The following is a 27,127-nucleotide window of genomic DNA, read 5'->3' on the forward strand; positions in this document are numbered from 1 at the left end:
GGGGTAGGGGCAGGGGTGGGGAAGGGGAAGAGGCATAATTAGCAAGTTCTTCAGAACTTCACTGAATTGGAGGTACATAGGTTTGTTTAAGACCAGAAGTTGTAATTCCTTAAATACAGAGGTGTAGTGCATATTTCAGAATTTCAGAATTTCAGTTTACGAATTAAGTTCTTTCCGTGAGAATTGCAATTGCAATTCCTAAAGCCAGTATGATGACCAGAAGTTTCATTATTAAGGAGGGGAGAGAGAGAGAAAAGAGGGGGGGGGGGGGACCCAGTACACGAGACTCCCGCTACTGCATGGTCTGGGAGAGGCAAATGTAAGCAGCTTACCCCCTGGTTCGCAGGAGAGGCTGTTTCCAAGTTTCAAATCTGTGGCCAACATGTTGCATGCAATAGTGCAACTTAACCATTGCGCCAGAGGCTAGCCCACTTAAGAGTAAAAAAAAAAACCAATGATAATAGTTCACCTTTTCAAACAGGCTGCCACAAATATCAGCATGCGCCGCTTCCACAGTCGATTGAGGAATGCAAAGCATAACTCGTAAACGCAACAACATAGCAACATCCTCCTCACTCAGCTCTCCACCAGCAACAGATTGCTGAAGTTTTTGTCGATAAATTTCTGAGATGAAATGAAGAAATTCATATTCTTTCTTAAAAAGGAGAATGGATTTTGGCACTAGAAATATCAGGACACAGTAATAAACCAGTCAATGCCACATGGTGCTAATTTCCTCCAGCAATAGCCCTATGCATTAAAAATTTTATAATTGTTCCAATTACATAGGGAGTTTTATTGTCAAATCACTTGACATAAACAACAGAATATCTCAAAGCACATTAGGAAACTACTATTAAACACAGGTTAAAATTTAAAAGCTAGGTAAAATCTCATGCCCATGAAGGAAAGTGATCATACAGAAAAGACAACATAAATAGGATTTCCAATAGTTGACTTGAGATATTACAGATCTGAGACATAAATACCTTTATGGATCTCACTGGCCTTTTCTGGATCAAAAAACAATTCATCACAGAGGTTCTGAAGGAAGGCTGCTTTGCTATCCGCAGCCTCTAAATCACCACCAGAAACAGACTGTGCAAGACGTCTACGATAGACTTTTGAGGTAACGTCCACCATAATCGCTTCCGCCTCACGCTTGCCTAGACCAAATAGGTTCTTCAAATGGTTCAAAGACACAAGCTACATAAACAGTGAAGGGAGGAAAGACAAAGGACTGTTAAGATCCATATCAGAAAAAAGGTTATGATATAGTTGAAGAAAACAGATTCTCAGAATATTATTGGAGCCCAACCAAATCCTAACAACAAAAGGCAGGTCAGAATCACCTAATTTGTGTTTTTTTTTTTTTTTTGAGGTAATTAGTTTGTGTTTTGGGGAATTATCCATGCCCTCACACTTCAGAACCATACATAAATCAATCTTAGAAATCATAGCGTCAAAATTCAATCAAACAACATTGACTGTAACAATCAGCATTCGCCCTTGCTTCCTTGTTACTTGCTTCTTTCTCACGTAAGCTGAAAAGTTGGATAAACATCCACCGCAATTGAAGCTTTGACATAAAATAGCTAACTCTTCCAAGGCCAACAGATATTTAAATGGGCTTAAACACAAGATGTACCATACCTACATTGACTCACCCACTCACCGCCTAGACACAAGCAATGTAGAATTCTATAAATGGGACAATTTGTCAAACCCCAATCAAATTAAATTTTGGAGACAGATATCTCCAAAGTGTTCAAAGGTGGGGTAAGATACCCCTTTGCCCCCTTTTCCTGACCAGTCAAGGAACAATAACTTGTAACCCACTAGTGGCATTCTAAATGCACCTTTCAACACGAGTAAAATGTGAAGCATGTGAATCTTCTGCTAATGTTTTCTTACCTACTTGTGGTTTTGAAATGAAATGCTAGAAAAACAGAGTGAACAACCCCACCACAAGAAGCCAGGGGGCCGGTATGCTATGCAGGCGTGACCAAATTATAACAGTCCCAAAATATGCAAACCAGCTTGGGTGATTCGATGACACCCAGAAAGAGGTTAAGATATTGCAGTTTCACCCTTTATTTAAGTTGGCAGATTGAATTTTTCCCAATACTCCATACTGTGGAAATATGTTTTGGTGATGATAATTCATGAACACCAACCGATAGTCTGGAAAATTGGGCACCTTGGTGATGACCTATATTGTCATGATGGTTTCGAGTATAATAATGATTTGTTAAGTGCCGAAAGGTTTGTATATTCCCACCATGCTCAAAAAGAACAACCAATGAAGCAGCAAGCCTAAGCTTAACTAGATGTATCAAGCAAGTGTCACTTGAAGAGCAATGAATAAGCCGTCGATCACAACATACAAGCTTCACTAAGCCACAGTTATTCAAGAAATGGACGAATCTCAATGACTTGGAAGATGCTACACGCACAATTGGAAATAAAATGTTCAAGTCCAAGCTTCAAGTGACCATAGGATTAGGTTTTTGCTTGTATAGTCTCTTGTGATTCATTTTTCACTCTAGTCACCTAGATGCCCTTCACAATATAGTAGTCCCAAGAAGATAAGGGAGTAAACCGATCTCTTAGAAGATAAGTTGACAATAATTAATGTTACTAAACAGAGAGGGTGGTCGATCGGCTTCAAGAACCGGTCGATTGACAAAAGACTGGCTTGACTAGCCTTAGAATACAAATCTAGATGAACGATCATCCAGATGTCCTATAGTCTGATAGGGTGACCAGCTAAACGGACTGTCGACTGGCCAAAGATGTGTTTTGTCAAAAAATTCTTCCTGAGAGCAAGGTCTGGATTTGGACTGCAGGCAGTCAACAGATGCCCAAATGGTTGACCGACCAAAATAGTTGTAGAAGGCTAAATAGAGTCATTGGCTCTAATGGCTAGTCAAGACAGTCGACCAGACAAAAGGGACGATCGAATGGAGGAGGTCTAACAGGTATAACCACCTAGTTTCTAACCGTTATGAATGCAGCTATAAATTAGGGACTTCATTACTCCTCTCTAAAGCCCTTTAAAAGAATTTAGTGCTTGTATTATATTAACAGCAAGGGCCATTAGGTTAAGGGAGTTGCACTTTATCTTCTCTATCCACCCTAAATAGAAGGTTTCCCAGCGCACTTTGATTTAAATATCTTCTTATTAAGAGGTTTGTTGACTTAAGTTGCAAAACATGTAAAAAAAGTCAGAAACACACCTGCATGTGTTAAGGTTGAATCCTAACCAAAAAACACTAGGTGACTGTCCACCATGTGAGCAAGATGTCACGACCCGCCCAACAAAGGCCCACGGGCCAAGCTCACAGCCCATGGATTTAGTTCATTGGGCTAGGTAAGATTCTAGAACTTTCTACCAAAGTGTAGAAAGTCTAGATACTTGTAGACGAGTCCTTTCTCTAAACCCTTTTACCATTGTAGAGAGACTTCTAGAGAACCTTCTAGAAGGAAGAAAGAGTCTAGAGGATACTTGTACATAGCTAAAAGAATAGGAGAATTCTAGAGTTATCCATTAAGGAAGTGGAAAGTTTCTGGTCTCTTTAACTTAAACATTCCTACCCATTGGATAGAGGACAAGTGTAAGCATCTTATGCATTCTTTGAGACCTTGGTGCCTATAAATAGAAGTGGCCTTATTTGGCCAAGGCACCAAGCAAGTGAGCATTCAAGTATTGTACTCAAGCTCTCTAGTGTAATACAAGTTCTTTCACTCAAACTCTCTCTTGTGCTCATTACTTCTCTTCCCAAGTCCCTTAAGGAGCATGTAAGGCTGACTTAGTGCTAGCAGAGTGCTAAGTGCCGACGTGGTTGCTTATGAAGGTCTAAGACCGTGATAGTTGTGGTATCAAAGCTTCGGTTGCGAGGTAGCCAAGCTTGTTAGATAAGCATCATGTCTAACCTTATAGAGGTGCACGACATGGCAACAGGCGAGCAAAACCCTAGAAGGGAGACCAACCCCAACACAGGAAAACAAAAGAGGAACAAAGATAAGTCCGTTGGCATTGGTGCTGCCATGGAACCTCACTTAACTCGGGTGGGGTTAACAATGGCCGAGGTGAAGGAGCGATTTGATGTTGTGGAGTAAATTAGGGAGGAACTCGAAGGCTACGTAGTTGAGCTCAAGGAGGAGCTTGTTGGCCAAATAGGGGAGCTCAAGGAGTCCCTATTAAGTACTCTAAAAACTATGGCACATAACCAAAAGGAGTTTGCCACCTTCAAGGCTCAAGTGTGGGAGGCATTGGCCAAGATGGAAGCTCGCATCGATGAAGTACGTGAGGATTGGGCTATTTATAGGAGGGGCAGCAGTTGAGGGAGCCACTACCTCTCGTGAAGTGCCCAGGGTGGAGCCACCAAGGCCCAAGCCATTGATAAGAAGAGATGCATGGGAAGTTGACAACTATCTATGGCATATGGAGAGGTATTTCGAGGCATTGGCACTCGATGATGAGGCAATCAAGGTACAGACCACTACTCTACCTCATCGACATTGCGACTATGGTGGCTTAGAAGACATGCTGATATAGATAGAGGTACATGCACCATAGACACTTGGGATAGTTTCAAGGCTGAGTTAAAGAAGCAATTCTATCTCAAAAATGCTTCTTTTTTGGCTAGGAAGAGCCTCAAAAGGCTCAAGCACAAAGGCTCCATTCGGACTATGTGAAGGAATTCTCTACCTTGATGCTCAAGGTCCCGAGTATGACCAATGAAGAACTATTCAACTTCATGGATGGCCTCCAAGGCTAGGCTGCACAAGAACTGCAACGTCGAGGCACACAAGACCTTGCTTTAGCCATTACAGCGGCAGAGTCATTGGTGGAGTTTAGGAGAGAAGATAGTTCTAAAGTAAAAAAAAAAGACAATAATGGAAAAGGTGGGGGAGAAAAAGGGTCCAAAACCTACCCTTCCAAGAAGGCACTAGAAAACCATCTTCAGGCAAGGAGGATTGGGGCAAAGTGATCCGTAATGCTTCAGCTGCAAGAGAACTGGGGCGTTGTAGGGAGCTTTGGAAGGACGAATGAATCCCACATCAAGTAACTCCTTGAGTTGCTTCCTTAGCTCTTCCAACTCTGGCTTGACATTCTATAGGGTGCCATTGCTGGTGGCTTGGCACCAAGCTCCAACTCTATAGCATGATCCATCTCCCTCCTAGGTGGAAGTCTCTTAGGCAGCTCCAATGACATAACGTCTTTGAACTCCTCAAGGACCTTCTCAATTGACTTGGGCAACATCTCAATAGGACCAACTTCCTTTTGTTCCAATACTGTAGCCAAGTATGTTGTTTCTCACTTCGTAACTCATTTCTCTAACTGCATGGGTGAAAGAAGTTTTGAGGTCGCTGGGACCATGTATTGAGCTCCTTTGTCCATAATGCAGACTGTGTTGATGAATGGTATGGGTATGGCCTTGACACTTCGAAGAAAATCCATGCCAAGTACCACTAGAAAATCGCCAATAGGCACTATCGATAGATTCACAGTGCCCTTCCATGTCCCCACGTTCATCTAGACCCCTCAAGCAACACCATGTATGGGACAAGCTTAGGAATTTACAGCCTTGATCCATCATCCCTCCTTGGACATCCTAAGTCCAAGTTTCTTCGCCTCCTCCGTTGAGACAAAGTTGTAAGTACCGCCCATGTCTAGCATCGCACAAGTGGTGTTGCCATTGACGGGCACCTCCACATACATTAACCCCTTTTGAGAGGTTGTGACCTTGACCTCTGTCTTGGCCTTGATGGCACTCAGCTGCGGTAAGGACCTCATATGTGCTTCGTTCTCACTTTTCTCCTCAAGTAGGACATTGTGAGCTTTCCTTTTGACGCAGTCCCTAGCCTAATGTGGCCCATCACACAAGAAACACTTATCTTTGGGCGTGAACTTATCCTTTTTATCGTTCATGAGCTTACCCTCCTTGCTTGAAGATGGTATACTAGTGCCTTCCTTAGGAGGGGAAGGTCTTGGACCCTTATTCTCACCCACCTTTTCCATTATTGCATTTTTGGCTTTAAAACTATCTTCTCTCCCAAACTCCACTAATGACTCCGCCGCTGCAATGGCTGAAGCAAGGTCCTGCACACCTCGACATTATGGTTCTTGTGCAGCCCAACTTTGGAGGCAATCCATGAAGTTAAATAGGAGTTCTTCATCAGTTATATTTGGGACCACGAGCATCAAGGTAGAAAATTCTTTCACGTAGTCCCAAATAGAGCCTATGTGCTTGAGCCTTTTGAGGCTCTTCCTAGCCAAGAAAGCAGCATTTTTGGGATATAATTGCTTCTTTAACTTGGTCTTGAAACTAACCCAAGTGTCCATGGTACATGTACCTCTTTCTATATCAGCATGGCTCCTACGCCACCATAGAGTTGCAGTGTCAGTGAGGAAGAGAGTAGTGGTCTGTACCTTTGTTGCCTCATCATCGAGTGCCAATGTCTCGAAATACATCTCCATATGCCATAGATAGTTGTCAACTTCCCGTGCATCTCTTCCCATCAAATGGCTTGGGTTTTGGTGTCTCCACCCTGGACACTTCACAAGAGATAGTGGCTCCCTCGGCTGCTGCTCTCTTACACATAGCCCAATCCTCACATACTTCATCGATGCGAGATTCCATCTTGGCCAATGCCTCTCCCACTTGAGCCTTCAAGGTGGCAAACTCCTTTTGGTTATGTGCCATGGTGTGGAGAGTACTTAATAGTCTTCTTGAACTCCCCTATCTGGCCAGCAAGCTCCTCTTTGAGCTCCACCACGCGGCCTTCGAGCTCCTCTCCACTTTGCTCCACAACATTGAGACCTCTTTACCTCGGCAATTGCTAACTCCACTCAAGCTAAGCGAGGCTCCATAGCAGCACCAACATCAACGGACTTGTCTTTACTCTCCTTTTGTTTCCCTGTGTTGGGGGCCTTGGGGTTGGTCTCCCTTTTACAATTTTGCTCGCCTATTGCCATGTCATGCACCCCTGTAAGGTTAGAAATGATGTTTATCCCACAAGCTTGGCTCCCTCGCAAACGAAGCTCTGATATCACAACTGTCATGACTTTAGACCTTTCTAAGCAACCGCGCCGGCACTTAGCACTATCACTAGCACTAAGTCTTACAATACACTTTAAGGGACTTGGGAAGAGTAGTAGTGAACACAAGAGAGTTTGACTGGAAGAACTTGTATTACACTAGAAAGCTTGAGCACAAAGCTTGAAAGCTCACTTGCTTTTGGTGCCTTGGCTAAATGAGACCACCACCGTATTTATAGGTAACTAAAGTTTCAAAGAATGCCTAAAATGTTTACACTTGTCCTCCATCCAATGGTTAGGAATGTTCTAGTTAAGGAGACTAGAAACTTTCCACCTCCTTAGTGCAGAACTCTAGAACTCTCCTATTCTCTTAACTATGTAAAAGTAACTTCTATACTCTTCCTTGCTTCTAGAAGGTTCTCTAGAAGTCTCTCTATAATGGTAAAAGGGTCTAGAGAAAGGACATCTCCACAAGTATCTAAACTTCCTTCACTATGATAGAAAGCTCTAGAATCTTACCTAACCTAATGCATTAAGTCTATTGGCCCGTGGGCGTTTGTTGGGCGGATTCCGACAACATGCTTCAAAAGCTTGGCTAAGTGATCTGGGCAGCTAATTCTTTTCCCCACTAATCCAACCCTTAACAACATAATAACAGTAAGATACAAATAATTATTAAATTATTTTAAGATGTCTATCAAGCCCAAAGTAGCTAGGGTTTCAAATTTTGAGTGATGGTATTGAGGCCCAAATGACCAAATTAGGTCCCAAAACTTCTAGGAACCACCATTTTAGGGCCTTAGACCCTTCAAACATAGTGGGAGACAATTGGCAACCCAGGTTTTGACTTGAGCGAGTCACCCAAGTCGAGTAAAAAAATATATAAAACCAGGTGAAGACTCAAGGGTCATGTAGACCCTACCAGTATAAAAAATAACCATCCTAGCTCAGATTTTGTCCGAGTCACAAAAGGCTCGTTTTTTTTACCCCGTCAGAAGAAACACGACCAAATCAGGTCAGTTTTTATTTTCCTCTTTCTTGCAACTCATAGTATTGTCTCCTACCATGTCTGCTTTGTCAACAGGTCATTCTTCTTGACTTCTTGTCTCCAGCTTCCTCTTCTACTGCTGGACTTCCTCCTTCACAATCATCACCTCCTATTACCATCCATCCTCATCATGCCTAGTCTAGTTCTTTGCATTTTCTTTGTATACGCTTGAGAAGAAGAAATCAAGAAGATGAACAGTGAAATATCGAGGATAAAGAGAATGTACCCTTCATCTAATCAAACCGATAAATAGTGGGAAAAAAAAAAAGTGAATGCAAAATTGGAGACATGTCTGTAAGCAATCCTCTATTACTCTTATTCTTTATATGAGATTATTTACATGAAATGAAAGACCCAATGAAGTTGGTCTTGTAGAAACCCTGAAATATTTTTTTTTTTTGGGGTGAATAAATAAAAACAAGAGAGAGAGATTAGAGAGGTGACTATGATGTTGAAGACGTCGGAGGAAAGAAGGCGAGCAAGATAAGGATGAAGATGATGACCACGATTGGAAGCAGCAGTAATGGTGGTGGTGGTGGTAGTGGTGGTGGCAGCATGAGTGGAAACAGCAAAAGCAAGCGACCGATCAGCAAGTAAGATGAGAACAGAGCTTGTATTGAAGTACCAGATCATCAACCCACTTCAACACGCAACAGCTGATGATGCTCCCCCTCGCTCTGTTTAACCCTGGACTTCATCTCCCCATCCAACCAAATAGGCCATGTGGCAGTCTCCCCCCCCCTCTTACAAAAACACCAAATCCTGAAAAGGATAAGAAACAAAAGTGTGCAGTCCACCCCCCTTTTCCACTATCTCCATCACTTCTAGTGTGGCACACAAAATACATTACTCTTCCCTCGTGACTTCCAATGGTCTCAGCCACCAATTTCGTCTAGTTTTTGGCCGGCTGTTGGTGAACTATTTCCTGACCTATTTTCCGAGTGCTCCAGAGCTACCATCAGCAGTGCGTTCACAATCTCCACCAAAACCAGCCCAGTCCCTCCTTCCAGATCCACCCAGGTATGGGTCCCACAGCCAAGTCCCAGGTATGGGGATTTGGCTCATCTCCAATTCTTCATCCACCAATTCCCTACCTGTGAGCGACACGTGTCCAATTCTAATCCAATGGCTGTGACACAAACCCCTTTTTCAAATCCTTTTATTCCCCCAAACCAACACTTCGGCCAATGCAAGGTCTCCGGATCTGACCTGCTAACCTGAACGACGAAGAAGAGACAGCAGCCAGGGGAAAAAAATATAGGAAGCGAAGAAGGCAGAAGAGGTTTGAGCAGAGAAATAAATGCTCCGGTTTTCAAAGTACGTATTTACAATAGATAGATTATAAACCGCAACAAAATCTAAAACTGAGATTCATTCCTCATTCCTCTCTCCAAAACCATATCCTCCATGTATACCTTCATAGTCTCTACGATCATGTTGGCTACTATAATATTTTTCTCCATGGCTAGAACCTTGCACTAATCCATCCATGTGTTCCCAAAATTGTATCTTACTATTTTCATCCAATCCTACTTGAGGTGCGTGGCGCTAATTATATTAACAAACTCTTTCTCCAACACAAGCTTGATGGATATAAGCCTATCACTGAATCTTTTGACATCTGCCACATCATTCTTTAACACTTTATCCAGTACTATGTCCACTCCACTTCTATTTCTTTTATCCCCCGCATACCAAAGTTTAAAGTCATCCAACTCCTTAGCTTTTTTTACCCTTCCATCTAGTCTTTTGAATACGGCTATATTAATCCTTCTTCTCCTCATAACATATATCAATTCTTGTCTCTTACCAGTTTAAGATCCAATGTTTTGTGATGCTAATCTAATCTTACGCTTTTGGCCTAGCTTCTTTACTCGCACTCGTCCACGGTGCGAGAACCCTTGCTATCAAAAGGTAGAAGGAGCTGTAACTCTGAGATTTTGCTTGGGGCCTCGATGATGGAAGAGCAATCTTTTCATCTTGAGCCTGTCTTAGAAGTGAAACTATTGGCAAATATAGTATGCATATATCAGCACATATAAAGTGATAAATGTTACTAAAGAAAGAGTGAGTAAAAGGAAAGCATCTAAGAGAAATAATGGACAGATGGGAAAACATCAGATGAGGACCATGCTAAGGCTTTGTATAAAAGAAAGGCAATCACCATACCAGACTCTAGGGTAAAGATGAGTATGAACTACCCTACAAATAATAGTCTGTGAATAAAATAACCATATCCAACCTTTATTGCATTAGCATCAATTGATATCAGAGATTGACAAAGCAAAAGTTCAAGAATACCCAATGTAGCCATGGAAGACATACCATCAAAGGGAATGCATGGCAGCATGCACAAATGGCAAACAACAAACTTAGTAATGTTGATATTAATCATTAAAGGCACACATATGATAATTAAAACAAATTCCATAAAGGAAATTGTGCCAAAATAGATGAAGTTTGAAAGAAACAATCTTACAACACGAGTCTATGGTGACCAGAAGTTGGAATTTCAAGTTAAAGAAACCAAAATAAGTATACGATGGCCAGACATTGGAACTTCAAGGTTAAGGAAAACCCTCTATGTTAAAACATTGACATCAAAATTTAGTCATTCGGACATGAGCTACATGTTACCAAACCTAGAAACAAAGTTGAGAGAGAGAGATTATACCTTATTTTCTTCCAAGCGACCACTTGACAAAGATTCTACCACATAGGCTCTATAGAGGAGCTTCAAGTCATCAATCTTTCTGTCACCGTCATACTCACCACCTAATCCAGAGAAAAAAGGAAATCGGTGCCTATGCTTATGAGCTTATCACATGTAGGAACTAGGAACATAAAGCTCCATTCAGTGTCAAATAGCATGTCTACCTATTAAAGAAACAGGTCCAACCCCAGGAGCAAAGCGTTCAGCTTCGGGATGTTTGTTTAGGGACATAAGCAAATTATTAAATGCCAAAATTTCATCAAGCAGTTCCACCACCTCTGTTGCCCCCCTGCTGAAAACCCTGGTTCTATTAGCCAAAAAAGATGATATGAACGCTGTTGAAATTCAGTCAATTTTCATAATTTATCTCCAAAGAACATAAGGACACTCCATTGGAATACTTCTGTTCAGATCACATTCTCATGCAATACTTTACAAGTTATCTTCTACCACTTTAGTATGGAGAAGATCGAATGATTTTTAAACCAGCACCAAAAGGACAGAAGCTTAGAACATAATAGCTCAAAGAAGAAGCAACTTAAAGACCAGGGAACCATTTTTCACGGGGGGTTCTCCTAGAAATCTCTAGGAAAGTGAATCTGTGCACATGGGAGCTCAGATGTGGGTCAAATTTTTTGGACTCGTAAATCCCGAGTTCCCCTCTCATACATGTTAAGTTCCAGTCAAACTGTGTTGGCAAAGTGTCAAGATAAAGGTTTGAAAATCCAGGAATATGGAAGATGGCTGAAAAGAAAAAAAAAGGGACACACAGACATACATTGGAGGATATTTCTGAATTTGGATCTGAAATTTCACTCATTGCTATTTCAGACCATTCCACAGATATCCAACAGTTTAAATTGCTAAATCACCTTCAATGTGGCACAAATGAGGTATGACACCAAAGGAGATACCTCTTTTCAATGGTTCTGCCTAGAAGAACTTTTCCGTATAAATAGTTATGCACTTCTTAACCAGGGAAAGAAGATATCTACACAACCTCAGGATACCCAACTATCTACAACATGAACTAAAAAAATAGATGTCATACGCTGCTCTTGTCCTGGACTTCAAAATATTGAGTGCCTTTGAAATTTTCTCCTCAACCAGTTTTCTGGTATGTTCCCTAAACATGTCTGCAGCAAGCTGTGAAGAAACAAAACATACCGCATCTATAAAGGTTCATAAAAAATCAAACTACAGAAAACATCTTTAAATCATTATATTATCCAGCATACACGAAGGCCTACCTCATCAGAAAGTTGATACTGAAGGTTTGCTTCCCTCAGACTAACAAGCTGATGTTCATCTATATCTGAACAAAAAATTCAAATTTTATTTGCATTTCAATTGCAAATGCAAGATTGTCATATATACACACAACTTACTGAGAGGTATTGACCACATGCTCTTCATCAAAATCTATGGATAAACAAGCTAAAAGATGCTTATTATTACAAAACCATGAGTGGCTGTTATATGTGCTACTGAAGCTGAACAAACAAACTGATAGCATATGAGACTAATAAACAAAAGTACAGTACGGTTCCAATCCAATAGAATTTCTTTTTTCTAGGATTCTTTTCTTTTCTTTTGAAACAAGGCATACAATATCATAAAAGAACAAAAGGGAAGAAGAAGAATTCGATGGTGAGGTCAGGTGAGGTGAGAGGAGGGAAGAAAAAGGGTAGTTTGGCTCAGGCCTGTCACCCTCTCAATTTGACTCTCCCAGCCATGAAGATGCTTTTCAATTTCGTTAAATAAAATCTGGCCGTAACAGTGCAATCGATGGAGGCCCCTTTTTATAGCTGTGGGCTAAGCTATTACACATAGAAAGTCCTATTTTAGAAAGCAAGAACTGAAATAAAAACTACTAACAAAGACTTCCTAAATCACCATGCTTGCTAACCAAGAAAGACATAAAGATAGAAACCAAACTAAAACACTCTTTGTCTAACAAGAAGACCTAAAAAGGAAACAAACTTGTTGCGAAGTAAGAAGTAAAAATAGAAACAAATTTCTCTCCTTGCTGAGATCAATTCTTGCCGGCAAAGTAACAAATAAAGACAAAAAAATACATCCTTGTCGAGGAGATGGAGGGGCAAGGATCGTGCTTCTAGAAGGCTGTAAGAACTCCTATCGATGCTGCTGAGTAGGCTTCATGATAAAGAAAATAACTAATCCAAGACTGCTGCAACTAAACCAAGGAATTGACCCAAGATTGCTGGTTCGATGGACACAAAGCTGAGAATTGGGTCTTTGTCTTAGCAGCTCGATCTACATCAACCTTCCCCCTCTTAGAAAAAATTTGTTCTCAAATTTTGAAATGTATAAAGAAGATTCTCGTGCGGCGCAGATCCATCTTCAGTCTGAAGAAGAATTCAAGCAGCTACTTGAATATACGGATGTAGTCGTATAAACGATGGCATCGCTCTTCAAGGGGATGACAAACTTAAGGGTGTTAATCGGTTCGGTTCCAGTGTAGACGGTTTGATTTGATTCGGTGCAAGAATTTTTAGGTAAACCAAAACCAAATCATTTAATAAACGGTTTCATATATTAAAACCAAAACCATTTATAAACAGTTTCTCTTTAAGCGGTTTTCTTATGTTTTCTAATGTTTTATCCAATCAACTTCTTTACCTTCAAAATTTTTAGCAAAATGGATGCAAATTGTAACATTGAATTGAATTTTTGTTTTATTGTTATATGCTTTTTTTTTAATAGTTTTTTAATGTAAACTTAACACTGGATGACTTAAATTTACTAAGTATATGTTAATCGATTTAACGGTTTACCAATGGTTTAAACTTTAAAACCAAAACCGAATCATGGTTTCAATTTTAAAACCAAACCATTTAATACATGGTTTCACGGTTTTGGTGTAAACGGTTCAGTTTGATTTCGATAAACTGTTTCGATTTCAAATTCACATCCTTATACAAACTCCACGCGCTCAACTTCTATGTCTTCGGATGGGTTCGTATTCTAGCACATCTTCTACATTCTCTTCTTCAAGCTGATTCTCCTCAAGTCCTTCTTCAATGTTCACAGTCTCTTCAATGGCAGAAGCATGGTCTGAAAAATCGACGAAATCTAGCCAAAATCTTGGATATTTCGGATTTTTTTTTTTCATCGAAATGAAACTGCATACAAAACACGAAAAAACACAATTTCGGTCATAGTTCAATCATTCTGTTATGAAATATCACTCATTTCGGCCCAAAAAATGCACTAATTTGTCAAAAAATTGGTCATCTTGATCATTTCACTAATTTCAACCATTAGCCCCCCAAAATGGCCAAGCAAAACACATGGAAAAAGTACACTATTTCGTCTAAAATTTGATATTTGCCACAAAGAAATGAGTTCTTAAACCTTGGGCGGAAGTCATGTCTAGGGTGTAAATGAAGTCATGTCAAGGGTATAAATGCCAAGTTCTCCTGTATCATCTTCAACCACCGCATCTCCAATATTAACATCGCCAATCGTTCCATCATAATATTCTCAAACTCACATACTAAGAATTTCGGATTAGCTACAAGTGCCACAATGGCGAGGTTGGTGTTCTGTTGGTATGGGCAAAATTTTGAGTGCCCAAAGACCCTACAATGACACTAGACACTGCCTCATTTAGTAGGCAGGGGTGGTTTATCCTTGTTAGTTGAAGGAAATTTGGTAGGAACACCGAGTGACTTGCTTCTGGGAAGTTCGATCATTGGCCTTAGCATCAACAACTGGTGGGCTGAAATGTTGAGGGGCTGCTTTGAGTAAATGAAGGAGGGTCAGTAGGGGTAGGGAAGAAATCCCTGAGAGGGGTCTCAGAGTTGCAGGGAAGAGGGAGAAATCGCACCAAGAAAGGGGAGAGAAAGGAGAATCACTCACACATGCCCGCAGGCTCCACAAATACTCTAGCTCAATTCGCCTTTTCAATCTGACTTGTCTATTGGTTACAACCAATTTAAAGGAAAATAAAAGACATAAAATAAAAACTCAACTGAAATAAGAAACTACCCTAAACAAGTAAACAAATTGCAAATCGACTCTCTAAATCCTGTGTACCTAACTTGCTAAAATAAAGTGAATAAAATAAAATAAAAAACAATCTTCCTAAATAAAGTAAATTTCTAAAATCCTACTAGACCCAAAACCAATATGGAATTGGTTCATCCATATCCGGAAAACCCATATGGGTATGAACTGCTCCACGAGTGCGTATCTGCATCAGTAAATCTTCTGCATCCATAGCCTCCTCAAAACAGTCATTCAAAATATAGATCTCAATCACGAAATTTGAACAACCTCACTCAATATATATTGTAGATTGCCAATCCCTACAACATGTAATATCTTTGGCTAAGATGTTGTTCATAAGAAGATATGTGTTACATGCTCAAGAAGCCAAAAAAGGCCGAAACCCCTTCTTGTGTCTCTCAAGTGCAGGGGAAAGGGAAAATAGGAGATCATCTCTTCATCCATCAATTGTGTTATTAAAAGAGGTTTTCTCACCAAATATCACACTAGTATGAAAACTTGGATCCATAGCTCAAATAGGGTGAAGCAATACATGGTGTTATAAACAGTTCTTTTTTCAGTCATTCATAAAAAAATATACATATAAACAAATAAAGAAAGAAATGAAGAAAATAAACGAAATGAAGAAAACATGTTGATTTCATCCTTTTCTTTTCTAAACAGGAAACTTTATAAATCCAATTTATATTTAGCAACACTATAAAACAAGTAATATAGTAAGACCCATGGTCACTTCTATTCATCAAGTATATTTAAATATTGTTACCTATGAGAAAAAATAAAAGATAAAAACATTTTTCAAAAGCATAATGTCTACATAATTGATTCATAGGCAAGGATATATCCATTTAATTTATCATCTTCTTCTGTCTTAGTTAACTAAAGTAATTCCATTTAGCTTTAGCAAGAGCCAATATAATAAACCTATAAGTATTGTATTTATCACAGTAAGGTTCTTTGAATCACCTCTGCCAACTGAGTTTAGCTTCAATGCATACAATCTCTGGGCATTGTCCCGGACAGCAACCTCAACCTGGAAAATTAAAGAACTTGGACCTTTAATATCTATATAAAAAAAATTAAAATTAAAACTATAACACATTTAAACCAACTGACAACAAAGTTAGTGTACGAGACTTGTCAAACAAAAAGTTGGTGTAAAAGACTAAAATGCCACATATTGACTTGGTTAAGTAAATTTAGATATTCCTTCCATCTCCAACATATTGAGTTGGGATAAGGTTATGGTTGTTGTTGTTTGTAGAAATAAGACTATGGAACACCAAATGCAACTCTAGCAAAGAAACAACTTATAAATATTTTACCAATACAAGTAAAGAATAACACTACTTGATGGTGAACAGTTTAGTACCTGAGCATCAGTAACCTTGAAAACACGCTTCCAAGGCAGAAGGAATGTTGATGCTTCTCCGAACACAAGTGTTGAAACATAAATTAGCTTCTGAAATGCCTGCACTGGAGACTCACTAATAATGGTCAAGCTTCATATCATCTCTCAAGTCTCAGTGCAATTACTATATTTTGCAAACCACTATCACAAGTCAAAATGGCATAAGTTGCAAGAAGCCTACCCGACGCTGCTCTATGTCAGCATCACGGTCACCAGTTTCCAGCCTTTGCCTAAAGATACGCCTTCCAATCTAAGTGTCCAGCACACAAAACTCGATCAATGAATTGAAAAATAAAATAAAGATTGCCATGTTTCAAGATGATGATAACAACAACAACGACAATAACTACAGAAAAAATAATAATAATAATAACTAAATAAATATCCCTAGCTACCTCCATGTGCACAGCAGCTGCATCTGGGTCATCGATGCCAAGAGCGTTCTTAAATTTCGCAATGGTTTCTACTTCATTGCCTTCAAGATTCTCATTTCCGGGTGGAAGAACAGAAGATACAAACCTAAACAGACAAACACAGATCATATTAAGGAAATCCACTGGCAGAAGCCAGAAAGTCTACAGGAGTCTGCAGACAACATCATACAGGATTGAACAATGCAAGTACTGCCACAGGCCTTGAAAATGATGTACTTGTTAATACTAGTATTGAATAAAAGATTCTTTCTTAAAAAGAAAAACAAAAAGACTGAAAGCAAGACAGCAAAGGTACAATGGAACTGCTCTTCCATGCTATTAGATAATGGATACATAATGAAAAGCACAAATCGGTACTAATATAGGATGATCATAATAAATAAGGGCAAATGTTTCCTTAATGTCCTTAGAGATATGCATGTCTACATGGCCCGTCCTTTATCAGCCACATGGAGTATTGAGCTCTGCAGAGCAGCCACTGCATGGGGCAGTACACCCTATGGATCAGCCATGGGTCAAATCGGAAACCCATCTCAAGTTCTTAACCACATGGCCAGGATAACCCCCTCAGACCATTTATATACTTTGGCTCAAATTAACTGATGGATAGATGGAGGCATGGACATGTCTATAAAGTCTGAGCACCAGCTGAGCGACCAAGTGTCAGATGGTAGAACAATTAAGAGAAGCTTCTCTTAACTAGATATTGTAAAGGACATTTCCCCATTATACAATCCCTGATAACATGGAATAACTTGTGGTGGTCTACCCATCAAATCTGTGTTCCACAAATATCAGAATACGGAGCATGCCAGAGATTCTGAGATGTCTTAAGCGACATTGGCCCTCCATTTCAGAAAGCTATACTTCATAATTTACATGTGATAATAGGTATGGTATATACCTCTTTATAACAGTATATCAACAACTACGGTGCATATACAGCTGAAGAAATAATGAATGTCTGACTTACCGGCTATACAAATCACAAAGCTCTGCATTGAAGGCCTCATCTTGTTTGCTAACTCCATATCTGAAAGGTTCAAAAACACAAGAGCACAAGAACAAAAGAAGGGGCAAATAAGAACAAACCATTCGACTCAGTGGCCCATCTAATGACCCTCAGACAATGGTTTTCTCACCAAATTGACCATTCCCAGGAGAACGAGGAATCCAGAAATTCATAAACATGCCCAGAAGAAAAGGTCTAATTATCTCTGGACACCAATAGCCACCAGAAAACCCCCAAAACACATACTAAGACCAGAAAATTCAAAGTTTATACATCTCTGACAAACTTGATACATAAAAAAATTGCATGTAAACCATAATTTCTCACCAAGTAAATCAATTACAAACAATCAACAAACTCGGAAGAGAGTGAAATTAACTCACTTTTTGGCTATCCCTTCAATATCTTCCCTCACCAAAGCCCCTGGATCATCAGAACTCGACACGAAATTATGCAAATTCACCGCCGCAACAACCGGTAAACAAGAATTCAACGCATAGACCGCAGCACCACCAGCCGCAGCAAGAGCAACAGCACTGCCCAGTCCCGTATTTCGAGACCCTCCAATCCGATAACCAAGCCCATACCCAGCAGCAAGAGCACCAGCAACAATGACGACCGAACTCGCTAACCTAACCGGAGGTGATAACCCTCCAGCAAGTAATTGGATTCCTGTTAGCTCCTTCTTATCCCCGAAGATAGAATTCACTGGAGTGTTTTGTTCTGTTGCATCTTCAGATGAACTTCGAGTAACAGAGATTCGACGTCCGCGTCTTCTGGTTAAGGAATTTCTAGGGTTTCTTGTAAAACGACTAGGGTTTATGAACTGAGACTGAGATAAGAGCAAGGGACGAGAGGAAGTAGAAGAAAACGAAGAAGGAGAAGGGAGGAGAAGAGTGTGATTCATCTCTCCTTCTCCTCTAAGAAAAGAAAAGCGAAGTGCAGGGTTCTTTTTAGGGTTTTGGTGACGACGAGACGAAGCAGACGGAAATGGGACGGGAATGGCAGCTTATCTCTTTGTCATGGTTTATATCTAAGTTAAGAAAGTACGCTCGCGGCGTAGCAAATAGCATTGATAACAAAGCATAAACTACCTTGTCCGTTCTACGCGCATGACTTGGGCAGTTGGGGCCCGCATCTCTCTCTCTCTCTCCCTAATTCTGGTTTCTGATTTTCTGTATTTCTTGTTCTAACGATATAACCTTCACCAAAAAATAGTTCTAATAATATGATACTTGACACCTCAAAAGTTTGAAAAGTTTATAACTATTCTTACATTTAAGATTTATTACAATTAATTTGTATTCATTAATTAATCATCATTTAGTGATGATGTCATAGGTGGAGAAAATTCTAGATATACAAATCACCATTTAAGGGTAGTGAATAGAGATCTTATACCTATTAACTAAAACAAAGGAATATGCCTTCTGTTTCATCTCTCGTTGAAGTTGTCTTCAACCTCTAAACATCAAATCAGAAGTGATTTCAAACAAAACATCGCCATGTCATACTCTATTGATTCCAACATGAACTAATTACAAACATCAACTATACGTAAAAATATTAAATGCTTCAAATCATATCTAGTCACTCATAACAACTAGTCCGAGCTTAATATGCCCTAATTTCATGTATGGGAAGGAATGAGAGAAATTAAATATGGTTTTGAAAGAGAGGGAGGAGCATTTTGCTTTTCTTGTACAATTGAAATCAACCCTAACCTGTAAAACCTTTGAGCTAAATATGCCCTAATTTTTTATATGATAGTGAAATAATTGAGATGGAAGATGCGTGAAAAAGGAATGCCTTCACCTACTACTTAACTCAATTTAGGTTTTTTAAGGTTAATACCTTTAAAATGTTAGTTGATCATTTTAACTTAACAAGTTTTAGTGATATGTAGGGTTCCTCTATTTTGTGTTTCTAATTTTACTACTCTTCCCCTTCCCCTATTTCCCTCTCCCTAGCTTGCAACCTACCTCACCCCCCTTCTCGACCGGCCAGTCAATCAACATTTTTTCATCTCTTTCTCTCTTCACAGTAACTTTTAGATTTCATTGAAATTCTTCTTTATGTTTCTTCCTTCCATATACTAAAGCATCCATGTGGCTCCTTGTCTCTCTCTCTCTCTCTCTCTCTCTCTCTCTCTCTCTCTCTCTTAGATAACCATGGCCAAACAATCATAGCTCCGTGAAGTTCTCTTCCATGGTTGCAAGTAGGAGGAGATGAAAAAATTGTTCACACAAACCATAGAAAGTCAAAACAAAATGTGTTCGATAGTCCACATGAGCCTCACCACCATTTTTTCGCTCTATGTTACCCAACCCTTAATTTCCAGGGGATTCAATTACTGTCCATGTCATGTAGGAAATAAGTTGTCCCAATGACCAATCAAGTTATTGGTCAATAATATATCTCTTAAATTGTATTATAATTTAATTATGGAAACCCATTTCATGTATAATTATGGGAATAGAGTCTAATTTATTTAGTATTCCTTGATGGAAGGTTGTACTGCTGATACTTGTATATGTAGGACGCTAGGTTCTCATCATACTCTTGTCATTCTCATTAAACCATTGCCAATAAAATATTGAAGGGGATCTACTAGGAGAAACCTAAGAATCTAACGTGTTTATTGTAGTGAAGATCAAGCAACGATAAGCTCAAGCATGACAAGAAGTTCATCTCAATCGATGGTGAATGGTATACATGTTTCCTCTTTAATTTGTTGTGAATTATGATTCATGAACATATTGACAATATCCTTAATTTACGTTCGGTGGAAATTATCTCGAACATGTCATACCTATTGTGTTGGTTCTATGTGCCATTATTCTTTGGTTATTCTCCAACCCAATAAATGGACGAACTTGGTGTGAAATTAGAGGAAAAATGACAGGAATGCTAGCGAGTTACCCAGGAATTGGGTATGCTAGTGAATGTAGACTATTGGATTAGATAGATTACATCAATACCGTTGGGTACTTGTTGTCTTACATAACCTACCTAGCCCCGATGCTCTACCGTCACTCTTCTTCTCCCTCACTATCTATGGCTTCCCCTCTCTCTTCCACAAATTCCGTCGCCATCGATGTCCGTATCTTTGATTTCTCTCTCTCTCTCTCTCTCTCTCTCTTCCCCTTCCATCTTGGATCCAAATGGCAACAATTGATCATTCATCGGAGGGAATCGGTGTAAGAAGGTTTATGATCTGAATGCCGGCTTATGACCTGAAACCGCCGTATATGATCGGAGTATTTGAAAATTATTATAAACAATACAAATTATTTTTGGCTGAGAAATACTAATTTAATGCGTTACTAGGGTTTAAAGGCCGATTCCCAATTCGATTAAAATGGGTCAAAAACCGATCATTCATTGGAGGGAATAGGTGTGAGGCGGTCAAATGATCATACTTCACATATGTCAAACCAATATGTTTCGGAACCATATCCAACTCTGGACCTAATCGTTTTGTCGAATACAAGACCATAACTTCATTGATCTTTGCCTCTTCCTCGACAACACCACGAACTCGGTGCTCTGTCGGCCTCAACATCTCATCACACTTTAAAATTGTAACTTGCCCCATAATCATGTTCTTGACCGGCAATCTAGCACCAACCATCTCACAACGACTGCACCTATTCTCTTTGTCTGGAGATCCAACTGGAGTTCGCTTTCTCCGGCTGAATTTGGTAAAAGTAGGGTTAGAGTTAGGGGTAGGGTTAGCATTAGAGTTACTACTTCTTCGAGGTTTGAAAGGGGGAGAGGTTAGGGTTTCTGCTGGAAACCGACCTCTAAGGCAGTCTTGCGAGCGGAGAACTGCAGTAGCCATGGGATGTCAACAAATCGTAACTCATATTTTGGAATGGCTTTTTCGACTCAGAGAGAGAGAGAGAGAGAGCAACAGTAGATTGAAAGTTTGTATATCTTCTCTCCATCCAACAGTTTAATTCAAGTTGATTGAATCCTATGGTCAAAATCTTGCCAGCATTCCTAATTCATGGGTAATAACCCGCTAGCATACCTATCCCTCTTCCGAAATTAAATATCAGTTTCTCTCAATCAGTTTTTTATTTTTGAGTTCCTTTGCCTTGTCAGTCAGGTTTTTTATTTTGAAGTTTTTGGCACTTGAGATTGAATGGATGAAGCTTTCACTTCCGGTGTTTTGAAGAGATCTTTGTCACATAAGGGGGTTTGTGATGGTAGGGGACCACGGGTAAGTTGGGGTTATAATAGTAGAGATTGGGTTGGGGCTGGTTGCAAAGGGAGGGGGGATGGTCTAGGGATGGAGGATCTAGGAACATGGATGGTAGAATTCCAAGGTTGGGTGGGAGACGAATTGCGACAAGGTGGGGGTGGTCACGTGAAAGAAGAGGTGGGGGCGTGCAGTTGCAGCAAAGGGTAGGGTGGGGTGGGGTGGGGTGGGTGTAGAGGGAAAGGGAGGGTGAGGGTTGGGGTGGGGGTGCGGGGTAGGGGTTGTAGCATTGGGTGTAACATTGGAGTGGGGTGAGGTGGATGCATGGAAAGAGAAGGGGGTGTGGACGGTCGAACACAAAAGAAGAGAGTGTGGGGTGGGATGATTCAGATCCTCTTCTTCAGCGTGGCATTGGACGACAGAAAGAAGGATTCGAACACACACTTCAATTTACGTGCGCACATCCAGGTCCTCCCCACTGTCGGGTGCGACGTCGACCGCTAGAGAGGATATGAGTCCTGGGGTGAGATTAGAGGACATAGTGGGTGAGCTAGTTGGGGACAGGGGAGCATGGTGTGAGATGGAGAGGGAATGGGTGGTGGAGGCGACAGCGTTAGGCCTTGAGCTTCCGTCGACGGTGGTAAAGCACCGAGTTGGTTGCAATTCGTTTCAGAAGGAAGAGGGAAGAAGACGGGAAGGAAACAGCGAGGGAGCCACGGAGGGAGAACACAACGCTGTGCAATCATCTCACTCTCCTAAACTACGACACCAGCAACAGGTATGATTTTCTCCGTCTCTCTCTCTCTCTCTCTCCTGCGGTGACATCTGATAAAGTTCTTTCCCTGCTCAGGTTTGGACAGAACTCGCCCTTTTTGGAGCAGGTCGTGGCAAGAGAAGAGAAATTTGAATTGCAATCTTTCCCATCTTCTATGTGTAAACAACTCCAAATCGGGTAAGAGCATTAGTATTTTAACCCTCCCCCATCCCCCCTCTTCCCTTTCTAAAATTGATTATTGGTATCTCTTTCAAAGTTTTTGGATTTAAAATGTGCCCTCATTCTGTAACTTGCACTTTTCAATTCTGTCGCTAGTAGACATTTGGGATGGGACTTGGGAGGGGATTCCAAATGCAGACAGAACAGAATTCACTATTGTCCGTTCTTATGCAGACCTTCGAATGATGCCAATGAATGTTCCTATTGACAAGGTCCAAACAGAACAACATTACATTAATAAACACTCTGTAATACCAACATTTTTACCATTGAATTTGGAACCTGTCCAGAGCATCTCTGAGGAAGACGAGGGAAGAAATTTCAACCCTTTGGTCGATTATGGCTTTATTAGCTCTTTTGTATAATTGTCACTACTGACATGTTTTGAGACTCTCGGAAATCTCAGCTAGTGTTAACAGCAGTGTAGCTGGTTGATATTTGGGGGCTAGGTAACCTCCAATTTGAAGGACAGTGTAGACCATTTTGGCGAAAAATTGATTGAGTTTGATGGCCTGATTGAACACAACAATTATGGTCAGCCACCAAGGGAAAAATCTGCCGAAACTTGGGTCTGTTGAATTGGGGGAGTTCTTGTGTAGACTTGGTTGAAACCAACCCATGCAGTGGTAGACATTTTTATAGATATATGGGTACCTTAGTAGACATTTTTATAGATATATGGGTACCTTAGTTTGTTGATATTTTCTTGCTTTTTTGGTGTCCCATTTGCTGAATTATCCAGCTTTATTGCTATTCTGGGAATTATGTAAAAGTTGGGCATTCTGTTTCTGGCCCGAGCTGTCTTGAAGTTACACATTCCACATTTCTTGGAGGCTACTGTTGTGGCAACTGCATCTAGTCTGAAGTCTAAATCCTGTCAATTGTAAGTCATCTTTCCCTTAACATTTAGTAGCTGCACATCAACCACATGCATGAACCACTTTCCATTTTGTATCTGGTGGGACCTCTATGAAAAAACTCAACTGAATTGGCCAACTTCAAATCCCTTTCATGCAGTTGTTGTAGCTATGAGGCAGAAAACATTTCCTATCTGGACAAGGTTGCTAGTTCCAAGTAGCATGCAGTTGGAAAAAACTTGCATTAGTGTTTGTCAGAGATGCAGCTGACAGACTCCGAGTTGGAAAAAATCTACCCTCATCATATACTGTATGGATGTTTTGCTATGGGCATACTGATGTCAAGTGCCGTACATGTGAAAGTGGTAGTCATTTTGTGGATTCACATGGAAGATCTCCTGCTGCAAATTGGTACCATTTAGTTTTAGTAACCATCCATTCCATGTTCACCTTGTCCATACCTATGTAATAGAATGATACTTATCTTCATCCAAAGGGGTCAACTTTTATATGGCGATCTTCTTGGTGATATCATAGTGTGGGTTACACACTGCATGTATGCTGTGAGAACTGGTTCTGGATACTCTCTTTATGATCTGCCCAATTGGTAACATAGATTCCTTTTTTTCACCCCTTTGAAAATTTCTTTAATATCTGTTCACTTCTAAGCTACTTTCTGTTGATTTAATGTTATGGTGTAGATATTGAAGACTGCATTTGATGGAGTGCCTAAACAGCTTGTTAGCATTGGGAGCAGTTTTCCAAGGGGTGTTCTGCTTCTAAATTCTATGTGTCTGATTGATATTTTTCTGATGATTCAAATTTTTGATCTTTTATCATGGGTAATATTGTAAGGTAACTTTAAACTTTGTTAGATCTAATCTTGGTCTTTATCTGTTCGTCTATTTGTTACCATAAATCTTTGCTAGTAGGAGAATTTCTGTACTTGCAAGATTTTTTTCCGGAGGACTAAGAATGCTTTAAGTTATTGTGAGGAATTAAGTATTCAACATTAGGGCTTTTGCATTTTCTTTCTATAAAAATGTAGGTTTATCTGGATTTGAGATGATATTCTGACCATTGTAGAGAATAATATTGTTTCAATATAACATGTTCTTGTATGCATTCCAGCCCTAGGGAAAAATAAGATGATTGTTATTACTTGTGGGAACACAATGCATGATTTTTTTAGTTTCTCATTTCAGACTCGGGTGTTGGCTGAAAAATTTTCACTGCCTCAAGAAGGGTTTTTATCTGAGCAGCTCATTTAAATACTAATAGTGCATCTAGTATGGGAACTGTTATTATGGTGCAGGTCCTCTATTTTTAATAAAATTGGGCTTACATGCACTTTGAAGAGCACGTTGAATATTTTGAAACATTTTCTTCACTTCTAAAGAAACACTAAGCTAAAGTGGAGCCCTGTTTTCGACATCATCTGCAGAGAATGGATTCAGGGTTCTAGGTGGTGTTGTTTCTTCAAAAGCTGTTCCTTTGAATGAGGTTTTGCTTAGAGCATCAACTGTTATTGGGTTTGGCAGTGAGGGCACTAGGTTGAGGCCTTTAGTTGAGAGATCTTGTATTCAGTTGACAAGATTCCCTGGAAACGTTCACACTGTCTTTGCAAGGATAATTCAAGCAGAGGAAACTGAGATAATGGACCGTGGATGCTCTGGTGAAGAGTTCCAATCCTTCTTGGCTGTTGAAAGCTTGACTGTCTGTGTTGCAGTGGGAATGCTTCTTCATCATTTTGCTTTGCTAGAAACAACATCAATGGCCATAATTTATTGCTACGGTGATAAGCAAACCTATGCACTTATTGCAAATGCATCAAATGATTTTTCACATGATTATTTAACTTCTTGCGTGGATTTTTACAGCCTATAAGCAGTATAGAATTCTTGACTAGGCTCTGAGGTGTGCCTGTTGTTTCTTTGAGCAACTCAATAGTTTGGGCTCATTCAACTACTCATAGAGTTATTAGTACCTATCATATGGTAGCTTATGTATGAAATTTCATTTGAAGAGAAGTAGGTTCTTGCTTTAGTCTCCAATTGTACTTTAGTTTGCGTTTGTCCCTACATGCTTCATATGTCACTGTGAGAGCCTAACAATTCTAGCCACTCTTATGTTTTTGAACCAGTCAACAACTAGATTTTACTTGGCAAATGAAGTACGTACTAATCCACTATGACTTCCATTCTCTTATGTTGCTTCTCAACTACATTGCTTTATTAGCTCTCATTCCATTTCTAATACTGGCTTCATGTCATCTCCCACAAAAGTAGAGCTCAATTTGGTTGTTGAGGCCTGGGCAATCTGACCTGAGTCTCTCATGTATGTGTCTGTTGGTGTCATAAAATGAGTGGCTGGTTTAATGCAACATGTTGATCGCAGGTTCAAAACTTGGAAACAACCTCTTCTGCGAAGCAGGGTCAGGCTGCATACACTTGCCCCTCCCAAACCCTGCAGTAGCAAGAGCCTTGTGCATTGGGTTGCTCTTTTTTTTTTTTTTAATAGTGATATTTAAGTTATAAATCCACGAGTACAGATGATAACACTGATTTTCATCTTCAGGTTGCATGATCTATTTATCTAAAGCTTCAGATCATTTGGCTTGGTTCAGAGATCCAACTGGTCAACCTAGCTGATATCCCCTTAGTTGTGTTGTGTTCTAACGTTTTGATTTATTGGCTTTACACATGAATGGGTCAATGAATTCATGATTTAACAGCTTCAGACTTTACTTCCAGTTTTTGATAATTCTTAAGTAATGGCTTATGTTGGGTTTCATGGAGTTCCTGATCTGATGCTCTATGGGATTCGTCTTATTTTGATGTTCAAAATTTTGAAATACTTGCTTTAACTGTTTCGTTTTATAGTATGTATGATGTGGCTTTTACTCCAACCATGAAATGTCTCAATGACAAATAAGCAAGAGGGACTTGCTTGATGTGGCTTTTACTCCAACCATGAAATGTCTCAATGACAAATAAGCAAGAGGGACTTGCTTGCTGTATAACCGTGGCATGTATTTTTATTTCCCTTTTTGCTAGTTTTAAATCTAGGTTATGCCCTTGTTCTATAAAGGAAAAGCATGACTTCACTCATTTCTAGTTTGACTTGTTTAAATCTGAAAATTTTGATACTATTGTTCTTAATTATTCAATCATAATTGCTCTCATTTGCATTTTTGTATGAAAGTCTTTAGCTCAAATAGATAGAGCATTTGGGGATTCCCCAAGAGGTGGTGGTTCAAATCCATCAAGACTCTTGAATGTTCTTATGTCTAATTTCTTATCCATTTGGGTCGTGGGATCGATATAGATCGGTTCCTAATATCGAGACGTTGGTGCATATGACAAAAA

At 39.9% G+C, this 27,127-nt stretch overlaps 1 protein-coding gene and 1 long non-coding RNA gene across 4 annotated transcripts in view; one reads left to right on the top strand and one right to left on the bottom strand.

The window, feature by feature from the left end:
- LOC122061166 (protein TIC110, chloroplastic) overlaps positions 1 to 18,721 on the bottom strand; it is a 21,582-nt gene extending 2,861 nt beyond the window's left edge. The window contains exons 1-12 of one of the 2 annotated variants that reach the window (XM_042624367.1): positions 18,085 to 18,721; positions 17,663 to 17,722; positions 16,651 to 16,774; positions 16,437 to 16,505; positions 16,217 to 16,315; positions 15,811 to 15,877; positions 12,060 to 12,124; positions 11,861 to 11,955; positions 10,974 to 11,098; positions 10,771 to 10,871; positions 990 to 1,206; positions 470 to 624 (exon numbers count right to left, since the gene is read on the bottom strand). In XM_042624367.1, coding sequence (XP_042480301.1) covers positions 470 to 624; positions 990 to 1,206; positions 10,771 to 10,871; positions 10,974 to 11,098; positions 11,861 to 11,955; positions 12,060 to 12,124; positions 15,811 to 15,877; positions 16,217 to 16,315; positions 16,437 to 16,505; positions 16,651 to 16,774; positions 17,663 to 17,722; positions 18,085 to 18,608 — 1,701 coding nt within the window. In that variant the 5' untranslated portion in view covers positions 18,609 to 18,721. Of the gene's footprint in view, positions 1 to 469; positions 625 to 989; positions 1,207 to 10,770; positions 10,872 to 10,973; positions 11,102 to 11,860; positions 11,956 to 12,059; positions 12,125 to 15,810; positions 15,878 to 16,216; positions 16,316 to 16,436; positions 16,506 to 16,650; positions 16,775 to 17,662; positions 17,723 to 18,084 lie in introns of both variants that reach the window. The other variant, XM_042624366.1, reaches the window with a different exon arrangement.
- Positions 18,722 to 22,286: 3,565 nt separating this feature from the next.
- LOC122061208 lies at positions 22,287 to 27,127 on the top strand. Of its 2 annotated transcripts, XR_006134589.1 has the most exons (4): positions 22,287 to 22,686; positions 22,759 to 22,860; positions 24,461 to 24,614; positions 25,204 to 27,127. It is a non-coding gene; the product is annotated as an uncharacterized LOC122061208 (long non-coding RNA). The 2 variants fall into 2 exon arrangements; XR_006134588.1 differs by lacking the exon at positions 25,204 to 27,127 and having other exon boundaries at positions 22,310 to 22,686; positions 24,461 to 24,868.

The sequence above is a fragment of the Macadamia integrifolia genome, chromosome 14 (assembly GCF_013358625.1).
Source record: "Macadamia integrifolia cultivar HAES 741 chromosome 14, SCU_Mint_v3, whole genome shotgun sequence".
NCBI lineage: Eukaryota > Viridiplantae > Streptophyta > Magnoliopsida > Proteales > Proteaceae > Macadamia > Macadamia integrifolia.